We start from the raw sequence: 25047 nt of genomic DNA, 5'->3' as shown, positions 1-25047 counted from the left end.
TACTGAGCACAGATCCTTAAAAAAAATAACAGTTAAAACAAAAATTCCATAAAATTTTTTTCAATTATTTCAAATTCTCGTGCAGTGTAAATTAAATCGTGTATAATTGTGTTTTTTCTTGTTCTCGTACTGTTATTGAAAAATAAGTAAATATGCCTGCTTATCGTGAACTCCGTCTGTTGAGATCTGCACGTCGCGTGCTCAGCTACGAGCACCGTCTACGTGCTGTCCGCGCCTACTCCTCAAAGTGCGACAAGCCGAAAGGCGTGGTCGTTGGTGTCTACCAGAAGGATGGCGACAAACCGCTGAAGTCTTCGGAGAATGGTGTCTTGCTGGACGATGCTGTCGGTGGCAAGATTATGAGCCTGATCCGGGAGCGCGGCATGGACGGACGTCCCGGCAGGGGCCTGCTTTTCAATGGCTTGGACGGAGAGTTCCAAACGGTTGCCGTCGTAGGCATGGGTCCCGCTGGTGCTGGCTATAACGAGGCAGAGGAACTGGACGAGGGTATGGAAAATACTCGCATTGCGGCCGGAACTGGAGCGCGTGCCCTGCAACTACATCGCATGACCGAGGTGCACGTCGACGGCATGGACTTCCCCGAACAAGCTGCCGAGGGTGCTGCGCTCGCCGTATGGCGCTACAATGCCAACAAGCGCAAGAAGAACCGTCTGCCCACACCCAAACTGCACATGTATGGCAAGGGCGATCATGACGCTTGGGTCCGTGGTCTGTTCAAGGCCGAATCCCAGAATCTGGCGCGTCGTCTTTCCGATACACCGGCTAATCAGATGACCCCTTCCATTTTCGCGCAAGCAACTGTCGATGCACTGTGCCCCTGCGGCGTCTCTGTGGAAGTGCGATCGATGGACTGGATAGAGGACATGAGCCTGAACTCCTTCCTAATGATTGCCAAGGGCTCCTGCGAGCCACCTCTCCTACTCGAGTGCACCTACTGCGGCACATCGCCCGAAGACAAGGCCGTGCTGATGTTGGGCCAGGGTCTGACCTTCCACAGTGGCGGCCTCTGCCTTAAGAGGAAAGACGGCATGGACCAATACCGCGGATCCATGGCTGGAGCTGCCGTCTGCGTGGGCGTTCTCCGCGCCGCCGCCGCCCTTTCGCTGCCCATGAACATCTCGGCGGTGATGCCCCTGTGCGAACACATGCCATCCGGCATGGCAGTTAAATGCGGCGATGTGGTGACTCTGCTGAACGGCGTCACACTTGGCATTAAAAATGTGGACAAGGCGCCGGTGGTTATGCTGGCAGATCCTTTGCTGTACGCGCAAGCAAACTTCAAGCCCAAGATGATTGTCAGCATTGGCACAATCGGCCAGGGTGTCAACCAGGGACTCGGAGGCAGTGCTACCGGTCTCTGGAGTAACTCTAGCTATGTGGCCAAGGAATTCCGCAAGGCGGGCAGCATCACCGGAGATCGAATCTGGCGCATGCCACTCTTCCGCTACTTCAGACAGATAGTCACCAAGAACTCTACCTATGACATGAGCAACTCTGGACGCGGACCAGCCTCCTCCAGTCTGGCAGCTGCCGTTCTGCACACACTGGTGCCCTGCCTCGACTGGGCTCATCTTGACATCCGCGGCACTGGCATGTTGACCTCTGTCAACACCCTGCCCTATTTACTCAAGAACAGTATGACTGGTCGTCCAACACGCACAGTCATCCAGTTCATGTACCAATTAGCCTGCTCGCAAAATTAGGCACAGAATGGCCGATTTTTTTTTTGGTTAAAAAGTAATATTTTCGAAATGTATGTTTGGAACAAGTGTATTAAATGGATTACTTTGCGCGAGTGAAGTATGCGACACAGTTAACGACACAATTTTTTTTTCTTTGTACATTGTAAATATTCGAATTAAGAATTACGTAGAAGGCCAATTTGCATTTTGTTATTTAGGACAGACCATCTTGAAGAGGAAGTAAAATAAATCAAATAATAATATAAAAAGGGAAATGTATATGCGCTTTCTTCGACACAACCACAACCTTATTTCTGCATGTAAATTTTCGAAACGTATTTTTACAATATTATTAATGCATAAAAAGATTTAAAATAGTTGTAATATTAAATTGACTCTGGTTACACAAGCCCATGAGCTGTGTTACTTTTGCAATTTATTTGAGTATTTCTTAAGCTTATTTATTTAGAATTTTACAATTTGTTTTTCCGCCGCTTGTCAACCTTGCTGCAGCTGTCAGTCTACCTGTCTGTCCGTCTGATAGTCTGTGCTGTCATTTTCAATTACGCAACAGACAATTTGCAGAGTCGAAGATGAAGATGAAGATGTGTGTGCAGGTGTTGATTGAAGCGCAAATCGAATTTACGACCATAAACGTTCGGCTTTGCTTAGTCGCTTTCGACGACGCGCAAAAGTATGCAAAGTATATGTATCTGGCGTAGAGTGTGAGCGCGCGTGTGTGTGTGTGTGCGTGCGCACAGGGCTTGACAGCTCGATTTCTATTTTTGATTTGACGTTCTGCCAGACTAGCAGCCGTATAAATGTTGTCTGATTAGCGTGTGGCAGCAATTGATTTTCACATTTGATTGAGTGTCTTAAGCTGTGCCTGATCCCACACAGCTGTGCCTGCCATTTAGTGTATACGTGTGCCTGCGTGTGTGTGTGTGTCTGTGTTTGTGTTCGACTGCTAGCTTAACTCGACTTGCAGCTCTCATCAAGCTGCCAAAGCCAGCCAGCTTGCCGTTGATTGGTCTTTGATGCTCTCTGATGTTATTATTGACAATAAATTGTTTGGATTTTTGACAATGAAATTTCCTTAAAGCCGTTCGATCTATGACGTTTATTATCCCGACTTGATAACATGTGCTACCTACATATGTGCATATATGCATATGCATCCTTTAGCTTCGTATTTGTTCTACGCCCACGCAGTCATGCACATAACATTAGAGCTAATCACAATCGAGGCACAGGCAACAAATGCCACATGCTTTGCTCAATATTTAATTTGCACACATACATGTGCATGTGTATTTGCAGATGCAGATTCGGGTGCACACTATTTGACTGCAAGCAGCTGGCAGTTGCCAAGGGTTTGCAGAGCCAGCGAAACAGTTGGAGCCCAACGCAAAGACGTTGTCCCTGCCACCAAAATTCCAAGCTGTGTGCTTGTGGCTAGGAGCATTTGTGCATAATCAAATTTAATCTCGCTTTCAAATGTCAAATCAGAAACTGCTTGATTACACTTTGAATGTGGGATTCCGGTGCGCGGCTGACTGGCTGGTTGGCTGGCTGGCTGACTGGCGGCCTCCACCGCAGGCAAATATACAAACTGAAGGTTTTATTTATTTAATGACTTGGCTGTTGCTCACCTTGGACAAATCTGGCTTACAAATTCATTTGCTACATTGATTAATTAATGCTAATTTACGAAAATTCCATTTGGCCATTAGCCGCAACCAGAGACACACAACACAAAGGTCCTGCGCCTGGTCTCCTACCTCTGTCTGCCTTCGTCTTCAGACTAACTGTGTGTTTAATTTACTGCCTTGGCAACACACCACAGACACACACACACACACGTATATACAAATGTATCCGCATGTTCAACAGCTTTCTATTCAAGATATGTATGCCTAACTCACAGGCGACTCTTGTTTCTGTATAACTCAATTTGGCAAATATTGACCGCTAAACTAATCAGGATTAAGACCCGGCAAACAAACAATTTTCATTTCAATCTGTGTCATGTCAAGCGTTTGCCAAAAACTTCATCGCTTAAACATTTATGTATGTTGTATTGGGCAAGCGGATAAACAGAGAGACAGGTAGGTAATTTCCATTAACTTTACAAAATTTCATCAGTTTTATAAATGTTTTAATCTTAATCTTTGAAATATGCCTTTCAGATCCCAGGATGATAATGGATAAATATCAGCAAAGGAAATCGGAGGAAGCAATCGATCATTTGACATACAATTTATCTCCGTTCGTAAGTCATTTTAATATATTTCGAATTTGCTGAAATAGTCCATTACTAAAATGGTTACTCAAATTACTGAATCGAGGATTTCTGCAGCTTACATACAAATGCGCAGAGCCATTATACCCTTTCAAACTCATTTCAAATGAGTACAGGGGATTAAAATAAATTAACATATGTATATTTCTGTTACTCTATCCACATAACCGTACCAGACCTTACCAAGTTTCTGTCATATATTCTTGATATTAATAATTTACCTTCACGATCTGCATTCTTCTTGCGCAATTATATGAGTTAGTTATAGTTATGTCCTGCAAGTTTTCAAGAGGATCGGCTGCAACTAGAAAAAAAAACTCGTGGAAAACTTGTGCACTTATACCAGACAACTATTAAATATAATTTATATAGATACTTATTTAGAATGGTTTAAATGTCAGGGTCTTATTGGCCATTTGGAGGGCATAAGGACATCAAGGGAGGCAAATTAAAAAACATACTCGCAAGCTGCTCACAATTGGCTCAAGGCGCATAAACGGCCACTGTTGCTGCTGCTGCTGGGTCTCCGTTTGGCCGGAGAGAAATGTACGGATTTTATTGCTTATTTGTTAAATGACTTGAAAAAGTTAATCAAGCGTGATTTTGATACGCCCCAGAGATAACGAATTATTGTTGGTATGAGGCGAGTCTTAGCATGCGAGCATGTTTCCTGGCTTGTTTGTTTGTCGCCGTGTATTGCGTTTGTTTCACCTCCCCCTCGGCACTTGGTTACACTCACGTGCATTTGCCAAACAAAAAAAAAAGAAAATTTCAATTTTGTTTGGTTTCTTGAAACAAGCTGTTGTGCTACATACGCGAAAGTATGTGTGCGGGCACTCTGGGCCCATAAACGTAACTGGCAAGCGAACACATATAGCAAATCGTCGACGACACCTGTCGACGCCATTTTATGAATTAATAAAGACGCCAAGACCCAATTCCTCTAGATGTATGTGGTGGGGTAGTTCCGAAATATTGGGGCCTGGCGTGGATTTTGTTTCTTTCATTTTGGTAATCTTAAAAGCAGCAACAAACAACAAACAGCGTCTGATTGTGCGTTCAGCTTATTAAACGCATTTTTACAGCACGCTTAACAAGAATTTTCACTTTATATGCAAACATGTGAAACACTATAAACAAAGGACGCCAATTTGCACACACACACACGCACACAACCATATAGAGTCACATGCGCCAGTTGTGCGAAAAATTTCCTTTCTATTAAATTTTACAGTAAACTGAATTTACACCCAAGCAAAAGCAACAAAAACAACAACAACATGAAGAACAGCGCGTTATTAAACAGCATGAAAATTGCCAGGACATTGAAATTGAAGGGGGAGCCCGCAGCCCGAAGCCCGGAGCCCAGATCCCAGAGCAGTGAGCAGTGAGCTCTTTTGGCCTCTCATATTGCCAATGCCAGAGACCGTGTTATAAACAAAATGGCACAAAATGGCGACACCTGCTGTTGCAAATTAGAAAAATAAGATGTTTCATAAAAAATGAAATGTCAGAGGCAAAATGCGGAAGGCGCACAACAGGTGAACCTGGCAGGGTGGCAGCCCAGCCGAGCAACAGCTGCGGGGGGTTCTGCTACATTAGCAAACAAAATTCGAAGCCAAAATATATTTGAAAATGAAATAATAACAAAACAAGCTGCCGACACGGATTTCGCTTTAATGTTGTTTTCCTCAAATTGTTCGTTGTGCCAAAATTGGGCTAAACACCGACAGGAACATTACTCAACAGGCAAAATAGGAAGAAAGAGCTAAAATAATGACAATGGCTGAATAATCAAATTGGGTATAAGAAATCATTAAATAAATAGATCAACTTTCATGATTTATTAACAAATTGTGCCGATTTTTGAAAATGCAGTATATGTGTATGAATGCGTATATATTTGTATGTATACGCATGTATGTATGTATCTACATATGTATGTATATAAGTGTGCAGGTATGAGCTTTTGTATTTTGGTGTGTATGAAAATAAGAATTTTATGTGCAGCCATTAAAGTATCCATGTATATGGATCTGTCTGTGTGTATATGTCTGTATGTATGTATAGCACAAATATGTAAACACATGTATGTAAGTATATGTGTATGTATGTTTGTAATATTGTCTGTAAGTATACAAGAATTTTGTACGAAGGCAAATAAGTATATATATATGTGAGTGTGTGTGTGTGTTTGTGTGTGCGTATGTAGGTGTGTGTGTGTGGGCGTGTGTGTGTTAGTGTATGCATGTATGTATGTATGCATTTATATATATATATATATGCATGCATGCTTGTTTTCTAATACCAAAAGCAGACCAAGCTTATTAGTCACTGTGCTGCAAATTTAAATAAAACGAACTTTTATCAAGTGCTCTCCTCCTCGATTCTCAAGAATTCAAGTAGGCTCTGCAGTTTTCCATGCCCAGCTAGTAGTTAGTGCTTTTTTTTTGGTGTTTTTTTTTGGATTTTTTTTTGGTGCTTTTTTTTGGTGTTTTTTTTTGGTGTTTTTTTTTTTGGTATTTTTTGGTATTTATTTGTATTTTTTTTTGTTTTTTTTTTTTTCATTTTAGTGTTTATTTTGTGTGTGTATGAACATACATATATGTCTATATATGTATATATGTATATGTGTATGTATGTTAATATGTATATATGAATATATATGTATATATGTATATATGTATATATGTATATATTTAAATATGTATATATGTATATATGTATATATGTATATATGTATATATGTATATATGTATATATGTATATATGTATATATGTATATATGTATATATGTATATATGTATATATGTATATATGTATATGTGTATATATGTATATATGTATATGTGTATATGTGTATATGTGTATATGTGTATATGTGTATATGTCTATATGTGTATATATGTATATATATACATATAAATATATGTATGTATGAATGTATACATGTATGTTTGTATGCATGCATGCAAGTATACATCTATGCATTTGTATATATAGGTGCATATATATATATGTATTGTATGCATGTATGTAAGTATGCAAGCATGTATTCGTACATGTACGCGTACCAACATGTTTGCATATATACATGCATGTATGTTATTTTATAGACATGCATACAAACATACATATATTATTGCATAAATATAAATATATATATGAAAGCATACATTCATGTGTGCATGTGTGTTGACATGTATGCATGCATATTTGGCTATATATATTTATTATACTTTTTTGGAATTTTCGATAGTATTCATATGTGCACGTGTAAAGTAAATTGTAAAAAAGTTATATAATGCTTTAAATATGTTATTTTAGACTATACCAAAATACATTACTAGCAAGATATAAATAGCTGCTGTCAGCCAGTGTCATTGGCTGTTACATTCTAATAGAAATTATGCTAAACGCAGTCAACAACTGTGCTTGACCCTTGAATCTGGTACCAGTCCCCCAGCTGGGAGCAAAGCAGCCTTATCAACCATTTGCTTACAGCGATTGGGCACAAAAGTCATTTAAAGTTGGCTGCCGGTTAGCCAGGTTTGTGTTACCGTTCCACGGTCGTACACTGCAGCCACAGACAGTCGCTGGCTCAAGAGTTCAGAGTAGTTGCAGTAGCAGCAGCAAACAAACAGAGCAAAGCAAAAACAAATCTAATAAAATCAGCAGATGATGGTCATTAGACCGAAAAGTAATTTCATTTATTCGCAAACTCGATTTGTTGCTTTGTAGACCGAGGAGCGCACGAGTGCTCCTTGCCGTGGCTCTCTGTCCAAGTAATCCAGAATTGGAAACGGAGTCGTTGACGGCCCAGGTCCCGGGTCAGGCCAATGCCAAAGACACTGGGCAAAGGGCACAGGCACGGCTCTGGCTCTGGATCTGGCAAATCAAAGCAGCGAAGCGTTCAACCAATGGTCGCGCATAAAAACAAACAACGGCTGCAACAAAAGAAACCGGAGCCAGACAAAGTGAAAAATCGTCAGGGGGAAACAGTAATACTCACACACCCCACATACCCACGCAAAGACACACTCCTACACACACACACACAGCTCGCTTATAGATTTCTTAAGCAAATTCCAAAGACGCATCGTTAAAATTTTCGGCACTAAAAACACAGACGGATTAGTGAGCAGGAAGCGAATCAGAAACTGGGCACGCTACGTTTGGGTCATAAAAATCGTTGGCACACACACTTACACACACACCTGAAATAATGGTTAAACAATAAAATGTCTCGCAGTGCGCAACGTGAGCTTCTGCTGCTACGGCTGCTGCTGCCGATGTTGGCCAAAAAGTTGTTAGCTCAAATTTCAATGGCAACATAAATGGACAAAATGTAAATGAAATGCTTTTAAAATGAAATTTACTGCTCAACTCAATACTCAAATGGCACCAACTGCTCCATTGTTGTGCCTTTTGGACAAGGATGACCGGCCGCCCCAGAGGCTGCCCGGGGTGGTCGGTGGTAGCTGGGTGCCGGGTCTGCCATTTGTACGGGCACTTAAACGGAAATGAAATTAAGCGCAAAATGTGCCAGTTGCCAGTTGCTATTTGGCAGCTGCTTTTTGTACAGCTGCCGTGTAATTGAAGTATGCGCTTGGTGTTTCAGCAAATGTTTCTAGCATCGCATTTGTGTATATCCTACAGACAGACTCATACACACACACACACACACTCACGCACACACACATTTGTGGTTATTCATCAACTTTCACTTGGCTCATTCAAAATGCAACATGCACTCAGCAGTTGAGGAAGTTCTGCTGTTGGTTTTTCATTTGCAGAAAGTCAAGCACAACAAAATCACTCACATGTTATCCACACACACACACACACTCAGACGAACACACATACATGTAAATATTATTTATGGTCGTACACACGTTAAGTGAATTTGTCAAATATGCTTGACTGACTCTCTTGAAAAAGTTCTCATGTGAAATTTGTCTTCGGCTTTACCTGCAACTTGTGGCATTCAGTTTTGCCTGCGCATGATTTGATTACCAAGTTCTTATTTGATTTAAGTGCACTGCCATCATTGAATTGTCCTTCTGAAGATCGTTTAATGTACAGCGGGTCCATCAATGTGGAATATTCTTGAATAATTATGTGTAAATGGGAAAAGTAATTGCATTAGTCGCACGAAAAAGTATCATTAATGACATAGCCGGAGTGCGCGCCGATGACCGAAGCACTCTCAGAAATATCGCACTTTATGAACAATTCACGCTTGGCAGCCAAGGAAAGCGCAACGCAAAGGAAAAGTTTAGCACGCAGTTGAATGCAAGCAGCGGGCAGCGAGCAGCGGAAAATGTAGCTGAACAAAGCTGAAGAAAAACTAACAATATCTTTTCTTCGCTGAACAGTTAAGAGTGCAGCCTGCCTGCATAGTTTTTCTGGCCATGGCAGCTTTTTATACCCTTTACCCATGGATGGAGCGAGCATTATCATGTGCAGAAACGAGTAAGTACAAAAAGCATGTAATGAATAAAATGTAGCGATTCCAATTTTAAATATAGAATTTCCTATACATATTGTAGAGTATTTACTAATATTTAATAATATTATGTTTTTCAGTTATTTTGGCAGCAGAACATCCAAGATCCCGTTTTGAAGTCGAAGGGCATTAGAAAAGGTTAGTGGCAGTCTGTAACTATTTTCTAGGCTTATACTAGTTTTAAAAAAAGGGCTCGAGCACCATCAAGCAGTTTATTGGCCACGTTAAAAGTTAATCTGGCTGGGTTTTCATATGTATAAGCCCGTGTTTTTTTTTTTTTTCAAATTATTTTCCTTATATTTTCTAAAAATTGCATGAAGTAAAACAATTTTTTTTTTTAGCTCTGCCCGACTGAAAATATTGTAAAAAGTCTATATTTTTATATACAAAAGAAGAGCTAAATTTATCTTCTATTTGGGGTTTCGTTGGGCTGCTTTTTGGGCAACTGGTTTGGTTTAATTTTTGGATCTGGACTTGAGCCTGTTTGGTTCCAAGTCGGATTGCAGCTCTGGTAATATTATAGATAACTCAAGAGTATTGAAATATAAATATAATAAATAATATTTCAAAAGTAGTCCTAATTTCATCCCAAAAGTGTCACTAATGCTAAAATATGTTGAATGGTCCTGACCGCTTTTCAATTTCTAGTGTCAACTGAATACTTGCATCAACATCTCATTAAGGGGTATTGTCAAATCGATCATTTTAGTTTTAAGCAATCAAACTCGGTTCGCCCTGGTTGCTGCTCACTGCTCGCTGCTCGCTGTTGCTATTTTGCCTCGACGCCCGCACTTCTATTAGCGGCATCCTTTTGGTACGGCTCCTCGTTTTTTCTGCGGCCGCTCATTCATTCATTCGTTATGGCCGCGCGGCAACAAAGCGTGAATTACCGCCATTTTGTGCACTTTGAACGCCATGTTGCCGTTTTTATCGTCCTCGTCGCTTGCAGGGCTTTCAGCAAAGTAATTGCCCGGTGCCAAAGCTAGCGCCAGCCCGTGGCCCGCAGGCAGCTGCAACAGTGGAGCGTCTTATTGAATCTGATAATTGATTTATGTACTTATTTATGCTCATTTTTAATTAATTAATACGCTTAGCGGCAAACGTCGCCTGATGCAATTTTTGCGCATGGATTTAAAATGCGAGTGCATAAATCAAAGAGCCGTCTGAATGGGATTTTATTTGATTTTCAGTGAAAAGCCGACTCAATAAAATGCATGCATAGTTGAAAGAACATTGATAATTTGCCAGAGCCACAGCAGCCACTCAAATATGCATACATTTTAAATATTAACTAAATCTGTGGCCAGGCAAACAAGCCATAAAATGGACAATAAAGGACACCGGCGAAGGAAACACACACAACGGCAGCGGGAAAACAAGTGCTGCAGCAAAAATGTACTCATCAAATTTGCATTATTCATAATTAACAAACCGCAGTCGCAGCCAAAGAGTCGCCAAAACGAAATGAAACGATACGAAACGAAATGAAACAAAACCACCAAAATGCAATTATGGCGATGTGCTGTGCGGATGTGATTAAAATGCAGCCAGTGTGACCAGCTGCACAAAATATTCATTGCTCTCTGAATAATGGCAGATGAATCCTAATATAAGCAATTATAAATAACTGGCTTTGCCCAGCACAAAGTCAACCAATATTTTAAACGCAATTTATAAATTTGTTTTATTATTTAATACATTTTTAATATATGCCAATTTTGGCAATCTTTGTTTAACTAATTGGCTGTGTGGTGTGACCAGATATTAATTTTTATTGCATCATTTTTAATTGCCTATTGTTTTGCTAACCAAAAACTGCACCACGCACAAAAATGCAATTTAAAAATAATTATTATAATCATTTAATAAATTATTACCAACTTGTTTCTCCAATATTTAGCGAATATCTATAATATGATGCCCAACAGCATTTGAATTGAGTTTTTTTAAATGTCTATGCAACTTTAAAATGAAAATGAGATTTCCGATTATTGTTATTTTATGTGCTAGTTGTTTTTGAAAAAATAATAGAATATTGGTTGTAAGAATAATATCAATGAAAATTTAATTACATAAATTGCCTGAAACCGCATTTGCAAATATTGCAAGCGACTGAATAGCAATTGATTTTTAATCATAATAATTAATATTTTAAATAATACCAAAATTAGAATAATTATTATATCCCAAATACAATTCTATGCCACAGTGGAAACACCATGAAATATATTAAATTTAAATTTATTTGGAACTTGTTAAACTAAAATTCTTTTTGGCGAGCAAATTAATTAAATCTAGTTTTTAAAGTGTTCAAAAATTAATATTTATTTGAAATAGAGTAGATAGCAGACTTGCTTGCTATTAAAAAATGAAAATCCATTTCAAATCATTGACTAGGCTCTGTTAGTTGGCCACAGTAAACACTAAAAACGGGGATTGACAGCGCTTCAGTTGCAAAATTATTTAGCCCCCACAATGTTGCATGTTGCATTGCGGTCAGCTGGACCGGACACGGCAAACGACAGTCCGGACAGGCAGGCAGACAGCCAGACAGACTAAGGGACAGACAGATGGCCAACACCGTATTGTTCGATTTGGACCAACATGAGCTCATAAACATCCATTACCAAGGACTCTCGCTGAAATCCATTTGTATGTTGCATATGTATGCGTATGTACACATATGTATGTGTGTGTGTTTGCCATTGTTATAACGCCCATGCTATCCTTGTTTTTGTTGTTGTTTTTATGGTTTTTTTTTTTCGTGTCCCTGTGGCGTGTATATGAAAATTAAAATTGTTGACAATTGTCATTTTTTGCTGCTGCTGCTGCTTCTGTTATTGTTGCTTTTGTTGCTGTTGTTGTTGTTATTGTCGTTGCCATTGTGTTGTCAGTGTTGTTACCGCGGTTGTTGTTTCTGTTGCTCATGCAGCGGCTGTTGTTATTGTTGTTGTTGTTGTTGTCGGCAATGCCACACGCAACTAACCGCATTTTGATTGCTATGCATTCGCCCGAATCGTGCTCCACGCCAAATTGAATGCATTTTCCGTGCCGTAGTTTCACAAAAAAACAAAACTCCTTCATCAGCTTTGCATGTGTGCTGCAGGCGGAGCCGCCGCTGGTTGGTGCCACACTCGCTCGGCTCTGGCTGCAGCTTCAGGCCCAGTCTTCAGCCTTCGCCTTTGGCTTGGGCTTGGGCTTGGGCTCTGGCTCGAATTTGTTTGTTCTGCTTGTTTGGCTCACTTGGCTGTCGCTTGTTTGATTTGTTGGCTTGTTTTGCATTTTTGCACATCTCAAACATTCCCAGCATGTTTCACTTTATGCTAGACTTAATTCTCAATGTGCTTAAGCTGTGAGCTGCAGAGGTGTGTGTGTGTGAGCAGGTGAGCAGGTGAGCTCATGCGACGTGCATTCGCTGCACTTTTGCGAACATACATTCAATTTGCAAAGACGCCACACGGAATTAACAAAAATATTTTCAAATTAATGTGGCTTTTATATACATACATTTATGTGTACGTGATTTATGTCGTCTGGCCCGCACCGAAAAACGAGCTCCGCCCGCTCATTACACATTTTTAGGCAGACAGACTCTGGCACTTCACAAATGCCCAATGAATGTTGTTGCTGCATTTGCATAGAGCCCGCTTTGGTCAAATATTTTGATAGCACAGGACGTGCCGGGGCCTGCATTGCGGTTGCACAATCAAAATATGTGCATTCATTCGGTTTGCGGTGCCACTAGCTTTGGCCTCGAAACATGGAAACGTTTATATCATTTTGAGTGCATTTAGTTAGTGCTTAATGCCAAACCAATGCCAATCACATTCGATTGAAAATCACAAACTATTCGCTGTCGCTTGGCTAATTGATTTTCATAAGCTATTGAAGCTTCACTTCACACTGAATCGCTCGTAATTAAATGTTTACAATGTTTTATCAAGCATATTTCTATAACTGGACGTGCTTCGAGTTGTTTGAAAATCCAAAAAGCCTCGGGGCATGTTTTGTGTGCACAAATATCTGCGGTGGACACCCTACAGGAAGGCAGCACATGTGGTCATCTTTAAAGGGAATAAGAAAAAGTAGACAGCCCTGAGACTCGAAGAGGATGAAGGCCACGAAAGAATTTCCCAGCATGACGACCCAGCGATTTATGAGTACCTTACTTTCTCACATGGTCGGAAGGCGAAAAATCATCCTCTCGTAAGTACACGCTTCTGTAAAAAATAAAATAGACTTAAGTCATCGAAGGAATCCAATACCATTTCTAATAGTTTTAGTAAATGGTTTATATATATATATATATATATATATCTATATATATGTATATATATATTAAACGTAGTTCTTATAATCCATTCATAGACTTGTCGAGTATAGAATATTCTTTTGCATAGTGGCAACATAATGTTGTTGTGTTGTTTTTTTCATGCCAGCAGCTCTTGCTGGGTAGACGAGTGAGAAATGCTGTGCCACGGATATAGAGGGGCAGGACACGATGCGTCTAAGCTGCCGGAGAACACTCTTAAGTTCATTAGGGCCACAGAATATAACATAATTATTCACTTACAATTTGCGCCACGACGCCTAAGTTTCAGCTTGTTTATGTGTGGCGTATACGTAATTTTATTTAGATGCCTGAGCGTTACCTCTAAAAAGATTGACGCACAGACTAGGCAAATGGGCGTGGAGGCGTGGTGTAGGGCGTAGTATGCAACATTTTGGCTTTAAGGGCGTCGCATTTGCAAAGTCAATAACAGACTCAACAAAGTCAACAGACAGGCTGCTAATGCCATTAGAAGACCTCAGACCGCCTAGAAAAGGCGCACAGCACCAGGCGAGTACGCGAGAGAGAGGGACAAAGACAAAGAACAAAATGGAGAAACGTTGGCTTGTTAAACCGCAGCTCATTGCTGGCAAAATAAAACCAACATTGGCTCAGGACGGTTGCCGGTTGCCGGCACAGGCCCATAAATTCCAACATTTGCCAATAAGTTGAAAGGCTAAAGTTTTACATTGGTAACCGAAAAATATGCAAAGCAGTCATAATTTTACTTTGCAACGAAATATTTTTGTATAAAATTGTTAGCAAACAAACTTTTTTTATGCTTCAACTAATTTCAATCAGCTAACAAAAATGTGCTGCGCCTGCCGCCACCTTCAATTCCCAACCACCAGGCTCCCGCCCGTCTCAAAAAATACACGCAAAACTTTTGTCAATAATGTCGACGCCTTGAACCTAAAACCTAAAACCTACCCAACCCGATTGCTTTCTCTGCCGGAGTGTCAAGACAATGGCGCAAGCACAAAGAGCACAAGCTAGAAATGATCCATGCACCTGCCGGGCTGCCGGGCTGCCTCGGCGATTCCGGCCACCCCGGCTACCACGGCTGCCCCGGCCTTGCAGAGTTTATTAAGTTGGGTGTCACCTTCGGTGTTGTTGGCGTTGTGAACTTCTCCTTCATCTCGGCGCATTGCAGCAGCCCCTGGCAATTTTTGTGTGTTTGCAAGTTTGTCTGCTTGTTTTTGCTTTTGTTGTCACTTCATCAGCACGTCGCTTGGCCCAGCTTGGGGCATGGCCATGGGTGCGTTACCTACTCACAGATACATAGATGTGGCAAGAACTCTTAACTTCAAGAGGCAAAAAATTGATCATTTCAAGTTTGTGTCACCTTTCGCATATTATTTGTTATTGCCTTTGGGTCGATTTGCATAATTGTCAATTGCCATCAATAAAGTGTTTATTAAAAAGTTTTTCTGGTTTGCCCCAACACATGCCAAACGGCGGCACTTCATGTGTGCTTCTTCAATTACTTGGGCAATTTTCGGATTGTATCCATATGGAAATGTGTCTGTAATGGCAAATCTGCGAAACTTGTGCAACTCATTAATTAACTTTGCCGCCATTGTTTGCGAATGCTATTTATTCTTGGCGGCTTATCACTGAGCCCAAAGTGGCCGTTGTGCGAAAGTAAATGCTCGCTTGGCTCCGAACCAAAAAGAAAACAATAACAAAGCTGGGATGAGTCCAGAGACGAGAGACGAGAGACCCAGTGTCGAAATCCCAAAGTTTTAATGAGCAGGCACAGGTAAGTGGGCTCTCCCTCTAATTAACATTTAACGAAAATTCATTAAACTTTGCACATGCCATATAACATTAAGACACATGACTTTAATTACTAGAAAGGTCATCAAAGAAACTAAACTTTCCCATACGAACAGACAAACACACCGCTAAGCACCCTAGATTAATGTCTAAGAAACCATTATACTCAATAATAATTCAACTACTCAATAATTCTTAAAGCGCCACCTGTGTGCTCATTTCTGAACTAAAGCAACTCAAAGCAAGCTGGGAACTTAGTTTTGACACAAAAGCTATGTTAACAATTTTCTAACGGAATATAAGAGCGAGCTTTTTTTGCAGGAAAACAAGCATTATTTTTATTATTTATTTTTTCGTGTAGTTAAAAAGGAATTTATTTGTGTTTTTTATTAAGCGATTTTATTATTATTTAATTCTCTGATATTTCATAGAAAAGTTGTGAATAGCCTGTTAATCTAAAACTTATTTTTTTATAATTTTTTGCTATAAACAATTCTAAACTTTCGCTTAAGCTTTCTCAAAGGCCAACAAAGGAGCAAAACTTAATAGCATACTAAAGCTTAAGTGAACGGTGCATGGAGCTTTAAGCTCTGCTGCATTTGGCACAACGCTTCTTAGGGACTTTTATCGAGCAGCTACTCTAGACATCTGGTGCTTTAGCCAAATGTATTTAGGTCTTTCGTAATTTTCGTAAATTTAATAATTTATAATTAATAAAGAAATCGGAGTAATAATTGTTAATAATGTTTAGTCTCGGAGCATTCAAAACAATTTAAGCAATTAAAATTCAAAATAGAATGCGCAAACGGGGTGGCAACGCTGCGTGTGCTGTGCCAAGTTGCAAAGCTATCATGTGCATGCCCTCCCACATGTGATTATGTGTGCTTGTGCGTGTGTGTGTGTGTGGGTGAGACAGAGAGAGGTTGTGCCCGAATTGCTCTCTTGGCACGCATTTGACTTCACTTACAATTGAGTTTCAGTGCGTTCGCGAACAGCCTGACAAAACGTTGTGCTACGAGCGGAAGCGGAAGGCAGAAAAAACAACAACTGAAACTCAAAGCACAGTGAAGTGAAGCAAGAGGAGGGAAAAAGCAGCAAAGAAAACAGTGAACATTAAAAAATGTTAGCATACTTATACGAGTTTTGATTGCTCGAAACGTTAGTTAATCAATTGCAAGGCGAATAACAATCGAATCAATGCACAAAATCTAACAATCTAACCAAAATGTGACCCAATTCCGAACGTGATTCAAAAGTATTTGATTAGCAGAGAAAAATCAAACATAAATGCATTTGCAATCATGCGAATATTTAGCGACATGCAATAACAATAAAGTTGTACAATTTTCCTGACTGTTGTGCGTTGTACGTGAATTGCTCAGCTTGTGCATTTTTAGTCGCATTTAAGTGACACATAAATATGTAAGATTTGTGTGTGCGTGTGTGTGCGTGCAATACTTCAGCCCCCAAAAGTTTCCCTTGGCTGGCGGACGGGCTGCTCTTTTAACCAGCACAGCTGATTGTCAACGGCGCTCCAAGCGAGAGCAGCGCAGCTTTCACCAAACATGTTGGCTTGTTTGGTTTGAGCCACAGAGAGCGAGCACCACCAGCAGCACCACCACCCACAAAAGGGAGCCACTGTGTTCTGACTGCTGGCTAACGTAACGAGTTTCGAGACACGCACACGCCACACGACAAAGTACACGTAATATAGCCATAATCAAAGGTAGCCGTAGCCATCGCCTTAGCCATCGCCGTTGCCGTAGCCCAGGTCAACAGCTCGGAGTGGCACGCACACACGTGTGCTGTGTGCGTGTGTGTCTGTGGTAAGTGCATAAATTGTATCATCTCGATGGTACTTTGCAAGTTTTACAGGCCAGCTGAATGGGCTCAAATGAAATATTTATGTGTTTCGGTTAGCATCTTCAACCCCACAGTTTTTGGTGTGTTCCGTTGGTTGCCTTTAAACTCGGTTGCCAGGCATATTGCAATAGTAATTATTCGACACACGAATGTCGGTTTCCGGGTAACCATTGTTATTTATATTATTTACAGATACAATTCGCTGGAATTGAAAAATCAGATTTTTTACTTTTCATTCGTTTCCGCATTTAATAGCGACGTGTGTTGAGCGTATGGAATAACACCTGTTTTCCCCAGAATTGCTTTCAAACACAGGCACTCAAATAGATTGAGGGGATCTGTTTTCATGCTCAATGAGAATGGGAGTGTGTGTGTGTGGGGTGTGTGCCAGGGCAGTGAAAGTGGTGTGCACATACGCCAGTCATACTTATCAACACCTCAATACACACGCCTGCCAACATACGTGCATATGTATATATTTATGTATTTATGTCGGCACTTGTGTTGCTTTTGTTTTTGTATTATTCATTCCTTCGCCAGCTGCAGACACACTCGAAGTCCCGACAGAGCACTTAAATCGCGTCTGTATTTTCAGTCATTTGTAATATAATGTTTTTCGGTTGCATATTTATTTTCGTTTTAATTGAAAACATATGTACTCATATATATGCCGATATCGTTCTAAATATATACTGCTTCTATTAGACACTGTGGGGTAGGTTATTGCTCATCCCCAACTATTCTATTTGCTGACCATACCAAAATTCGATATGTGTATTTATTATTATTCCTCTGTCAATTGTTTGCTGCTTGTTGCGGTTTTGTTCCAAATGTAAATTAAATACAATATTTAATAAGCGACATTCGGCTGATTTGCGATTCTATAAAATAGACAAAATAAAGTTTATATTGACATTACCCGAGCAACATTTACCCCTCTGTCCGTCTGTCTAATGTAACTCTGAGACCGACTATAGATAAAACACGTCATTAAGCCCTCACATACTCACACACACACACCCTCTCAACTATAGTGGGTGTGCATGTGGGTGTTATTAACTGGGTCAAAACATAAATTGCAATGCCATACAATCGCAACTAATTAAAATTGCAATCATTGTTAAGCCATATCGGTTTCTAGGATTAGTTTCGATATTCAATAAGTGCTGAAGGATTTGAGTTCATTAATGCTCAATTATTGTTAGCTATATTTTTTATATCTTACCATTTCAAGAGCTTAACAAGGGTTGACAGATGAAGGTACACAACTGGGAGATACCCTGTAAGCAGGTTTAAAAGACATTGCACTAATTTCATTTTTAATGTTGCTTATAAATTTTTAAAATAACATTATGGAACCTTATCTCAAACGCCAACCGGCCCAATTAGAACCAATTTTTGTATGTTTAGCTTTTATAATGTCGGAGCTTAAGCTAAAACATGGGATTGAGTACATATTCTTAAAAGAGTAGCCATTTATTTCAGTATGTTAGAATACGCCTGCTTCTGCTCGTTGCACAAACTTTCGCAGTTATTATCAATTCACACTACAGTGAAAACTCTCCCAATGGGCACTCCTATTAGGCGGACAGTTCTCTTGTGGAAACATTCAATTATGATTCAATTATTAGTATATGCTCCATCAATTCGACTCTTCTTGTTTTGACTCTCGACTTCTGTTGAGCAGACAAAAATCACGCGATGTTCGCTGTCCGCTGTAGCGAGCTTTTACTGTATATTTATTTCCAACTTACAAAAGTTTGTGTGCGGAAACATGAGACAATATAGAGTTTTAATAAATAATGCTTGTTTATGCGCCCTAAAGCAAAACTTGGATAAACAAAAAATATGAAGCTCTCGGACACAATGGCGACACCGATTGAGGAAAAACTCGATCAAAACTTGAAGGTATGCCCAAAAGTTGAAAAAACTCTAGAATACTTATGCAGATGCTCATTAATCATAAAAAACCAAACAAAAATGATATGCAACAGGTGCGCTCGGGCATGGTTCATGTCAGCGATGGCAAAAGTAGACCAGAACCTCTCAGACTAAGTCTAACAATGGAATTGTTGACCTTGCAAAAGTTGGAAATTGTTACGCCAACAAGCTCACAGCACAATGGACCCCCAATGGAATCCAAGGTATGTTAATAAACTTTGGCTCTATGCATTAAGAACACTTAGCCGTAATCTGTGTAAACATGGCCAACAATCCTTGAACATTTCAGGAGCGCATGGTGCAAATAACGAGACAAAAACAGGGCGGCCTAGGACTGAGCATAAAGGGTGGCGCCGAACATAAATTGCCCATATTAATATCGCGCATCTACAAGGATCAGGCGGCCGACATAACCGGCCAGCTGTTTGTCGGCGATGCCATTATAAAGGTTAACGGCGAATATATAACTGCATGCCCGCACGATGATGCGGTCAACATACTGCGCAATGCCGGCGACATTGTGGTCCTCACAGTGAAGCACTACCGCGCCGCCACACCGTTCCTGCAGAAGCAATGTGAGCAGCACACACACAGAAATGACAAACATAACGAATTTCATTAACAACATTCAATCAATGTTTATAGTAACAAAGGATACACCAGATTCCGACAACGATGTCACATGCGCCGAGCTAAAAGCAGACGAGGGCTACAAGTCCTCCGTGAACAGCGGCACCATAAGCCGCAGCTGCAGCCGACCCATGTCAATTTGCTCCGAGCCCGAGAAGCGCTGGACCGACGTGGTGGCAGGTAGGAGCTCACAACCAAACCAACCCACTTGAGCTCAACCTCTATTTCTCGTCTCTCTAGTACCGCTAATGATGGCCTATGTGACGCGTTACATCTACGGCACCGACAAGCTGCGTCCCAATGCCTTCGAGGTGCGTGGCCTGAACGGCGTCACCACCGGGGTCATACACTGTGATGAGCTGGCGATACTGAGTCAGTGGCTAAAGCTGATAACCGACAACGTGGTGGGTCTGACCCATCTGCAGGTAACATTCCTTCAACTGTCTGAAGTAATTCCATTTCATATTTCCAAATAAATTTATTTTATTTCTTGAACAGATGAAACTCTATAATCGAAACTTTGCCGTTGGCGAGCGAATCGAGTACATGGGCTGGGTGAACGAGGGTGTTATCAATAACAACATATCGTGGCAAAGTTATAAGCCCAGATTTCTAGTGCTCAAAGGAACAGAAGTGATGCTATTCGAAACGCCTCCGGTAAGTCTGTGTAAATATTCAATTAACTTTTATTTTAGCTGTAAACTAAAATTTCATTTTTCGGCATTATTGAATTTTCTAGTTTTATTATTATATAGTATTACAAGTTTTTGAATTTCCTAAATTTACCTAAATTTAACAGGTTTTTTTCCAAAATAATTTGCTTTTTTGGAGCAACAACTATGCCCAATGCATAAATAACTGTGGCTCCAACCATTGCAATTATCTAACAATATTTGCTAGATGCGAATTGTGGTTAGAAATTAAATGTATATGCAAATATGTAAGGCCTGCAATATTTGCAGTAGACCGGGCAATTTTAAAATACAAATTTATTTGTTTCATTTAAAGCTTATACATGAAACAAATAACAGGGAATTGTTTAAGGAAATACTTACATGACATACATGAGTGTATATTAAACATTCTACACATCATTTAAATTTCAACAATTTCAGCTTCTACATTTTTAAATATTGCTGCCTTAAAATAGTTGTAATTTTAATTTTTTGTATTTAATTTAAAGCTAATATGTGCGTACCTTATTTGTATTCACTTACTCACCTGAAATTGTCAGCCTTATTATGGGCTCAAATGTAATTGGATATGGCTGCATTTGCAGTCGGCTTTGTTCTGGCGCGCACCGTGTGCACATTTGCCTAAAGTTGTTCAACGCAACTGCACTCTACGCTGCGCTAATTTTATGTGTCAAGATAGAACCACCCACCGCCCAGCACACTCACATGAGTCCAACCCACACACACACACACGCAGGCACACACATTCGCACTCGCACACAAAGAGATACACACGTGCATGAAAATTGTACTTTTGCTCTAATGAGCAGCCTTTGCACTGCAAATGCAACTTTCATAAAATGTTGGCCCACGGCATGTGCCATGTTCTGCATAGATTTTACCGCTCCTTTCACCTTCCCTCCGCCCGCGACAGTGCATAGTCTACTGATTGCCAGCAGATATGTGCACTTAATGCTCTTTAAAATTAGATTACTTGTGTTAAGCCCGTTTCTTGGGGCTGTAAATTTATGGCATTAAATTTTTGGCATTTGCAATTGGATAAAACAAAATCATTTTATTGCAGCTGAATGTGGCAGGCATAAGCAAGGCGCTGGTGGTCTATAAGGTTTACCAGACCATGTTTCGCATTGTTAAGGAATCCGAGACCGTGGACAGTCGACAGCATTGCTTCCTGCTGCAAAGCTCTGGACACGAGCCACGCTATCTGAGCGTAGAGACCCGTCAGGAGCTGCTGCGCATTGAGAACAGTTGGAACGCGGCCATAGTGACCAGTGTTATAAAATTGGGGGTAAGTACCACGGGTTGACCTGTTCCCCTGACCTCCATTAAATGCATCGACTTTCCTATACATATATGCACATGCCTTGTTCCCCTGTTGATAATTTCGCATGTTTGTTTGTAATTAGCCGCCCGGCTAGGCACTATGCAAACGAAGAGTATCGTGATTGCCGATTGCTTGTTAATTTATAAACAAGACACCTCCCCCCCACTCTTTCTCCCCCCACCCCACTCGCCTTAATTGGCATTGAGCTAAAGGCCATGGCTGCTGACCTCAAGGGCAATCGATATGAGTACATAAGAACTGCCCATTCGAGTATTCAAATGTTGCAGTAACATAAAAATATAAGATTTTATCCTTTAATCCATAAGCAACAGGCTCTGCTCCATTTCAATTTCAATCTGCTAAAATAAGTTCATAAATTTAAAGCAGCAATTATCATTATTGCTTTTTTAATTACATAAATTATTTAGAAGCTCGTGCTGATTTTCAAACTTTAGTAAAAGTTCGTGTTTACTCTTATCTAAAAAAATGATTGCCAAAAAGTTGGTGACATTTTGTATAATGTTGCAAGTTTTTCTCTCACCCCTCGCTGTGTGTATACACAACACTTGTTAGCCGTTAAAAAGTCAAAGCAAAGCCAATGACCGACAAAAGCGACGCACACAGAAAAAGGACATTTTGGCAAACGCCAGAATCGATACGAATTCGCAATTGTTACGTCGAGAACACAGACAGGACACAAAGGGATTATTGAACTTTTGTACTGTGTTGTTTTTTGTGGCTAGAATATTGGTATTGAAAGTGCGTCAGCTATTAGAGTCCGATGGAGCGTATACTTAATATATTAGCAGTTGATTTCAATCAATAAAGTGTGCAGCCCGCCCACAATTGTATCCAGCTAATAACTACATCTATAGCTATATCTATATCAACATCTATATATATATATATGTATATATATATATGTATATATATGCTCACATTTCTAGCGCAAGACCTTTGCCGTTTCACATCACGGCAAAAGTGGCGGACTGACACTTGACTGGCAGGCGGGTTTCTCACTGACAGAGGGCGCCGATTCCACCATGGTCTGGCAGTATAAATTCTCACAGTTGCGCGGCTCCAGCGACGATGGCAAATCAAAGTTGAAGCTACATTTTCAGGACAATGAGACGCGGGCCATCGAAACAAAGGCAAGTTACGTATGCTATGACTATATTTAGACACTTCAACTGGTTAATCGTAATCAAGCTAGCTGTTAGCTATACATAATTCATATAATTTATTCTATCATTTACTAGGAATTAGAGTGCCAGGTATTGCAAAGCTTGCTATTTTGCATGCACGCGTTCCTCACCGCCAAGGTTGCTTCCGTGGATCCGGCTTTCTTGAGTTCCATACAGCAGACCTAAGCTTGGCTAGATTGATATTGATTGATATATGCAGAATCAAAACATTTATAAGCTGAGCAACAACAAGTTGTATTTCAAAAATACACATCAATTATATAAGTATGTAAGCTATTTATCGTAAACAGGCTATAATTATGCAGTGTGTAAGTAAACAAATGTTTTGTATGTATTATGGAATTAGTTAAAATTGACTAGCCTAAATATTCAGTTAGATTTGATATACCGAATATACTAATTAATGTAAACATTTGCATACATACACACACACACACACTCGCATACATGCATATAAATCATAATAATTATAAAACAAATTATAGAATGATAAAATTAATGTGAAATCTCTTGGTGCAACACATGTAAACTTAAGCGTGCTCTAGGCTTCTTTCCTATAATCAGTTAAAGTTGTCGATACGTTTATATACATATATATACATATATATATCTGAACAATTAGAAATTACACTTAGATACGTATTTGATTTATCTACCTTAGGCTTTATCCAAGTACTCTAATCACGAAACGAAAGCGACTTTGTCATCTGAAATCGAGAGATCGAAATCGAATTGAGTAAAGCTCATTATTTTGTCAACTACAACATTATAAATGAATGAAAACGATGTGCATTATAGTGAAAATATAATTTTCAATTTTAATGAAAATTCTAATGTTACAACTAGTTGTTTATTCAATAATTGTTGCGCTTCTTAAATATTAAATCATTAATCTATTATTTTATAAGCATGCATCTCATTTGGGCGCATGAACAAAAGTTCAAATTTGATTTTAATCTAGATGCATAATATTTAAATATGCATACTCACACACACATACACACATACACACACAGACAGCCACCGAAATTCGCATTCGTATTCATACTAGATTTTAAATCAAGCCTCAATTTAAGTAATTCCATTGTAAATATATACTATATGTACACACATATATATATATATAGATATATGCGAGTAATTATGGCTCATAAACATGTCGTGCGTCAATTCAAATGTGTCTTTCAATTGAGCGAATACACATCCATAACATCAAGTAAACAAAACAATGCTACAAAAACATACAACTAGAGAAACATAACAATATTTGTTGCTCATACTCATTAAGCATTTCCAGTGGAACAAATGGTTGATTTATTGTACACAAATCAGTTTTACTCAAACTAAGACAGTCGAAACAGCTTAATAATATTTAATATATGCTCATATATTTATATATATATTCGCAATCGTGTGTTTGCTTGGATTCCAAGTAAACACATGCCAGAAACTGTAAACGCAACTCATCAACGCAATCATATCAAAATATCAATTAACAATTATCAAGCCCACGTACTCACTTGTAGATGTGCACACATAGATACAGGTGCACCCAAGACAAAGCTAAATGTGACAGGATATTGCAAGTTTCCACGGAAACAACTCCATATATATACACTGAACCATAATTCATCAGAGTACTTCGGCTTGCTGAAGATCATATACCAGTGCATCCTATCTGTGTCCTTTGAGTCAAAGGCCGCGCAGGCATAAATAAAAATGACTTAATATTGTGTTCCGTTCCAATTCCAAAAAACTCGTATTTT

The 25047-nt window shown here is 39.7% G+C and overlaps 2 protein-coding genes across 4 annotated transcripts; both read left to right on the top strand.

Annotated features, from left to right (window-relative positions):
* Nucleotides 1-1838, top strand: LOC6624851 (cytosol aminopeptidase). Its single transcript, XM_002050816.4, has one exon. It carries the CDS (start codon nucleotides 153-155, stop codon nucleotides 1722-1724), a length of 1572 nt encoding a protein of 523 aa, XP_002050852.1. The 5' UTR covers nucleotides 1-152; the 3' UTR covers nucleotides 1725-1838.
* A 7200-nt stretch (nucleotides 1839-9038) lies between these two features.
* On the top strand, nucleotides 9039-24818 carry Syn2 (Syntrophin-like 2). Of its 3 annotated transcripts, XM_015174661.3 has the most exons (12): nucleotides 9039-9480; nucleotides 9595-9652; nucleotides 13459-13720; nucleotides 19312-19394; nucleotides 19481-19630; nucleotides 19717-20002; nucleotides 20073-20237; nucleotides 20298-20482; nucleotides 20556-20714; nucleotides 21816-22040; nucleotides 23024-23227; nucleotides 23336-24818. In XM_015174661.3, exons 4-12 carry the CDS (start codon nucleotides 19335-19337, stop codon nucleotides 23444-23446), a joined length of 1545 nt encoding a protein of 514 aa, XP_015030147.1. In that variant the 5' UTR covers nucleotides 9039-9480; nucleotides 9595-9652; nucleotides 13459-13720; nucleotides 19312-19334; the 3' UTR covers nucleotides 23447-24818. The 3 variants fall into 3 exon arrangements, with proteins under 3 accessions (XP_015030147.1, XP_015030145.1, XP_015030146.1); XM_015174659.3 differs by lacking the exons at nucleotides 9039-9480; nucleotides 9595-9652; nucleotides 13459-13720 and adding an exon at nucleotides 15328-15606; XM_015174660.3 differs by lacking the exons at nucleotides 9039-9480; nucleotides 9595-9652; nucleotides 13459-13720 and adding an exon at nucleotides 16438-17449.
* The last annotated feature ends 229 nt before the right edge of the window (nucleotides 24819-25047 follow it).

This window comes from Drosophila virilis, chromosome 5 (genome assembly GCF_030788295.1).
Source record: "Drosophila virilis strain 15010-1051.87 chromosome 5, Dvir_AGI_RSII-ME, whole genome shotgun sequence".
NCBI classification, from domain to species: domain Eukaryota; kingdom Metazoa; phylum Arthropoda; class Insecta; order Diptera; family Drosophilidae; genus Drosophila; species Drosophila virilis.
Note: the sequence above shows the minus strand (reverse complement) of the source record. Positions and strands in the feature narration are given on the sequence as shown.

What these genes read in the sequence shown, in the direction of transcription:
- LOC6624851 (XM_002050816.4), top strand. Translation starts at nt 153, where the DNA reads ATGCCTGCTTATCGTGAACTCCGTCTGTTGAGATCTGCACGTCGCGTG.
- Syn2 (XM_015174661.3), top strand. Translation starts at nt 19,335, where the DNA reads ATGAAGCTCTCGGACACAATGGCGACACCGATTGAGGAAAAACTCGAT. An exon ending in AACTCGATCAAAACTTGAAG is followed by an intron (nt 19,395 to 19,480) that starts GTATGCCCAAAA and finishes GATATGCAACAG; the next exon opens with GTGCGCTCGGGCATGGTTCA. An exon ending in TGGGTCTGACCCATCTGCAG is followed by an intron (nt 20,483 to 20,555) that starts GTAACATTCCTT and finishes TTTCTTGAACAG; the next exon opens with ATGAAACTCTATAATCGAAA.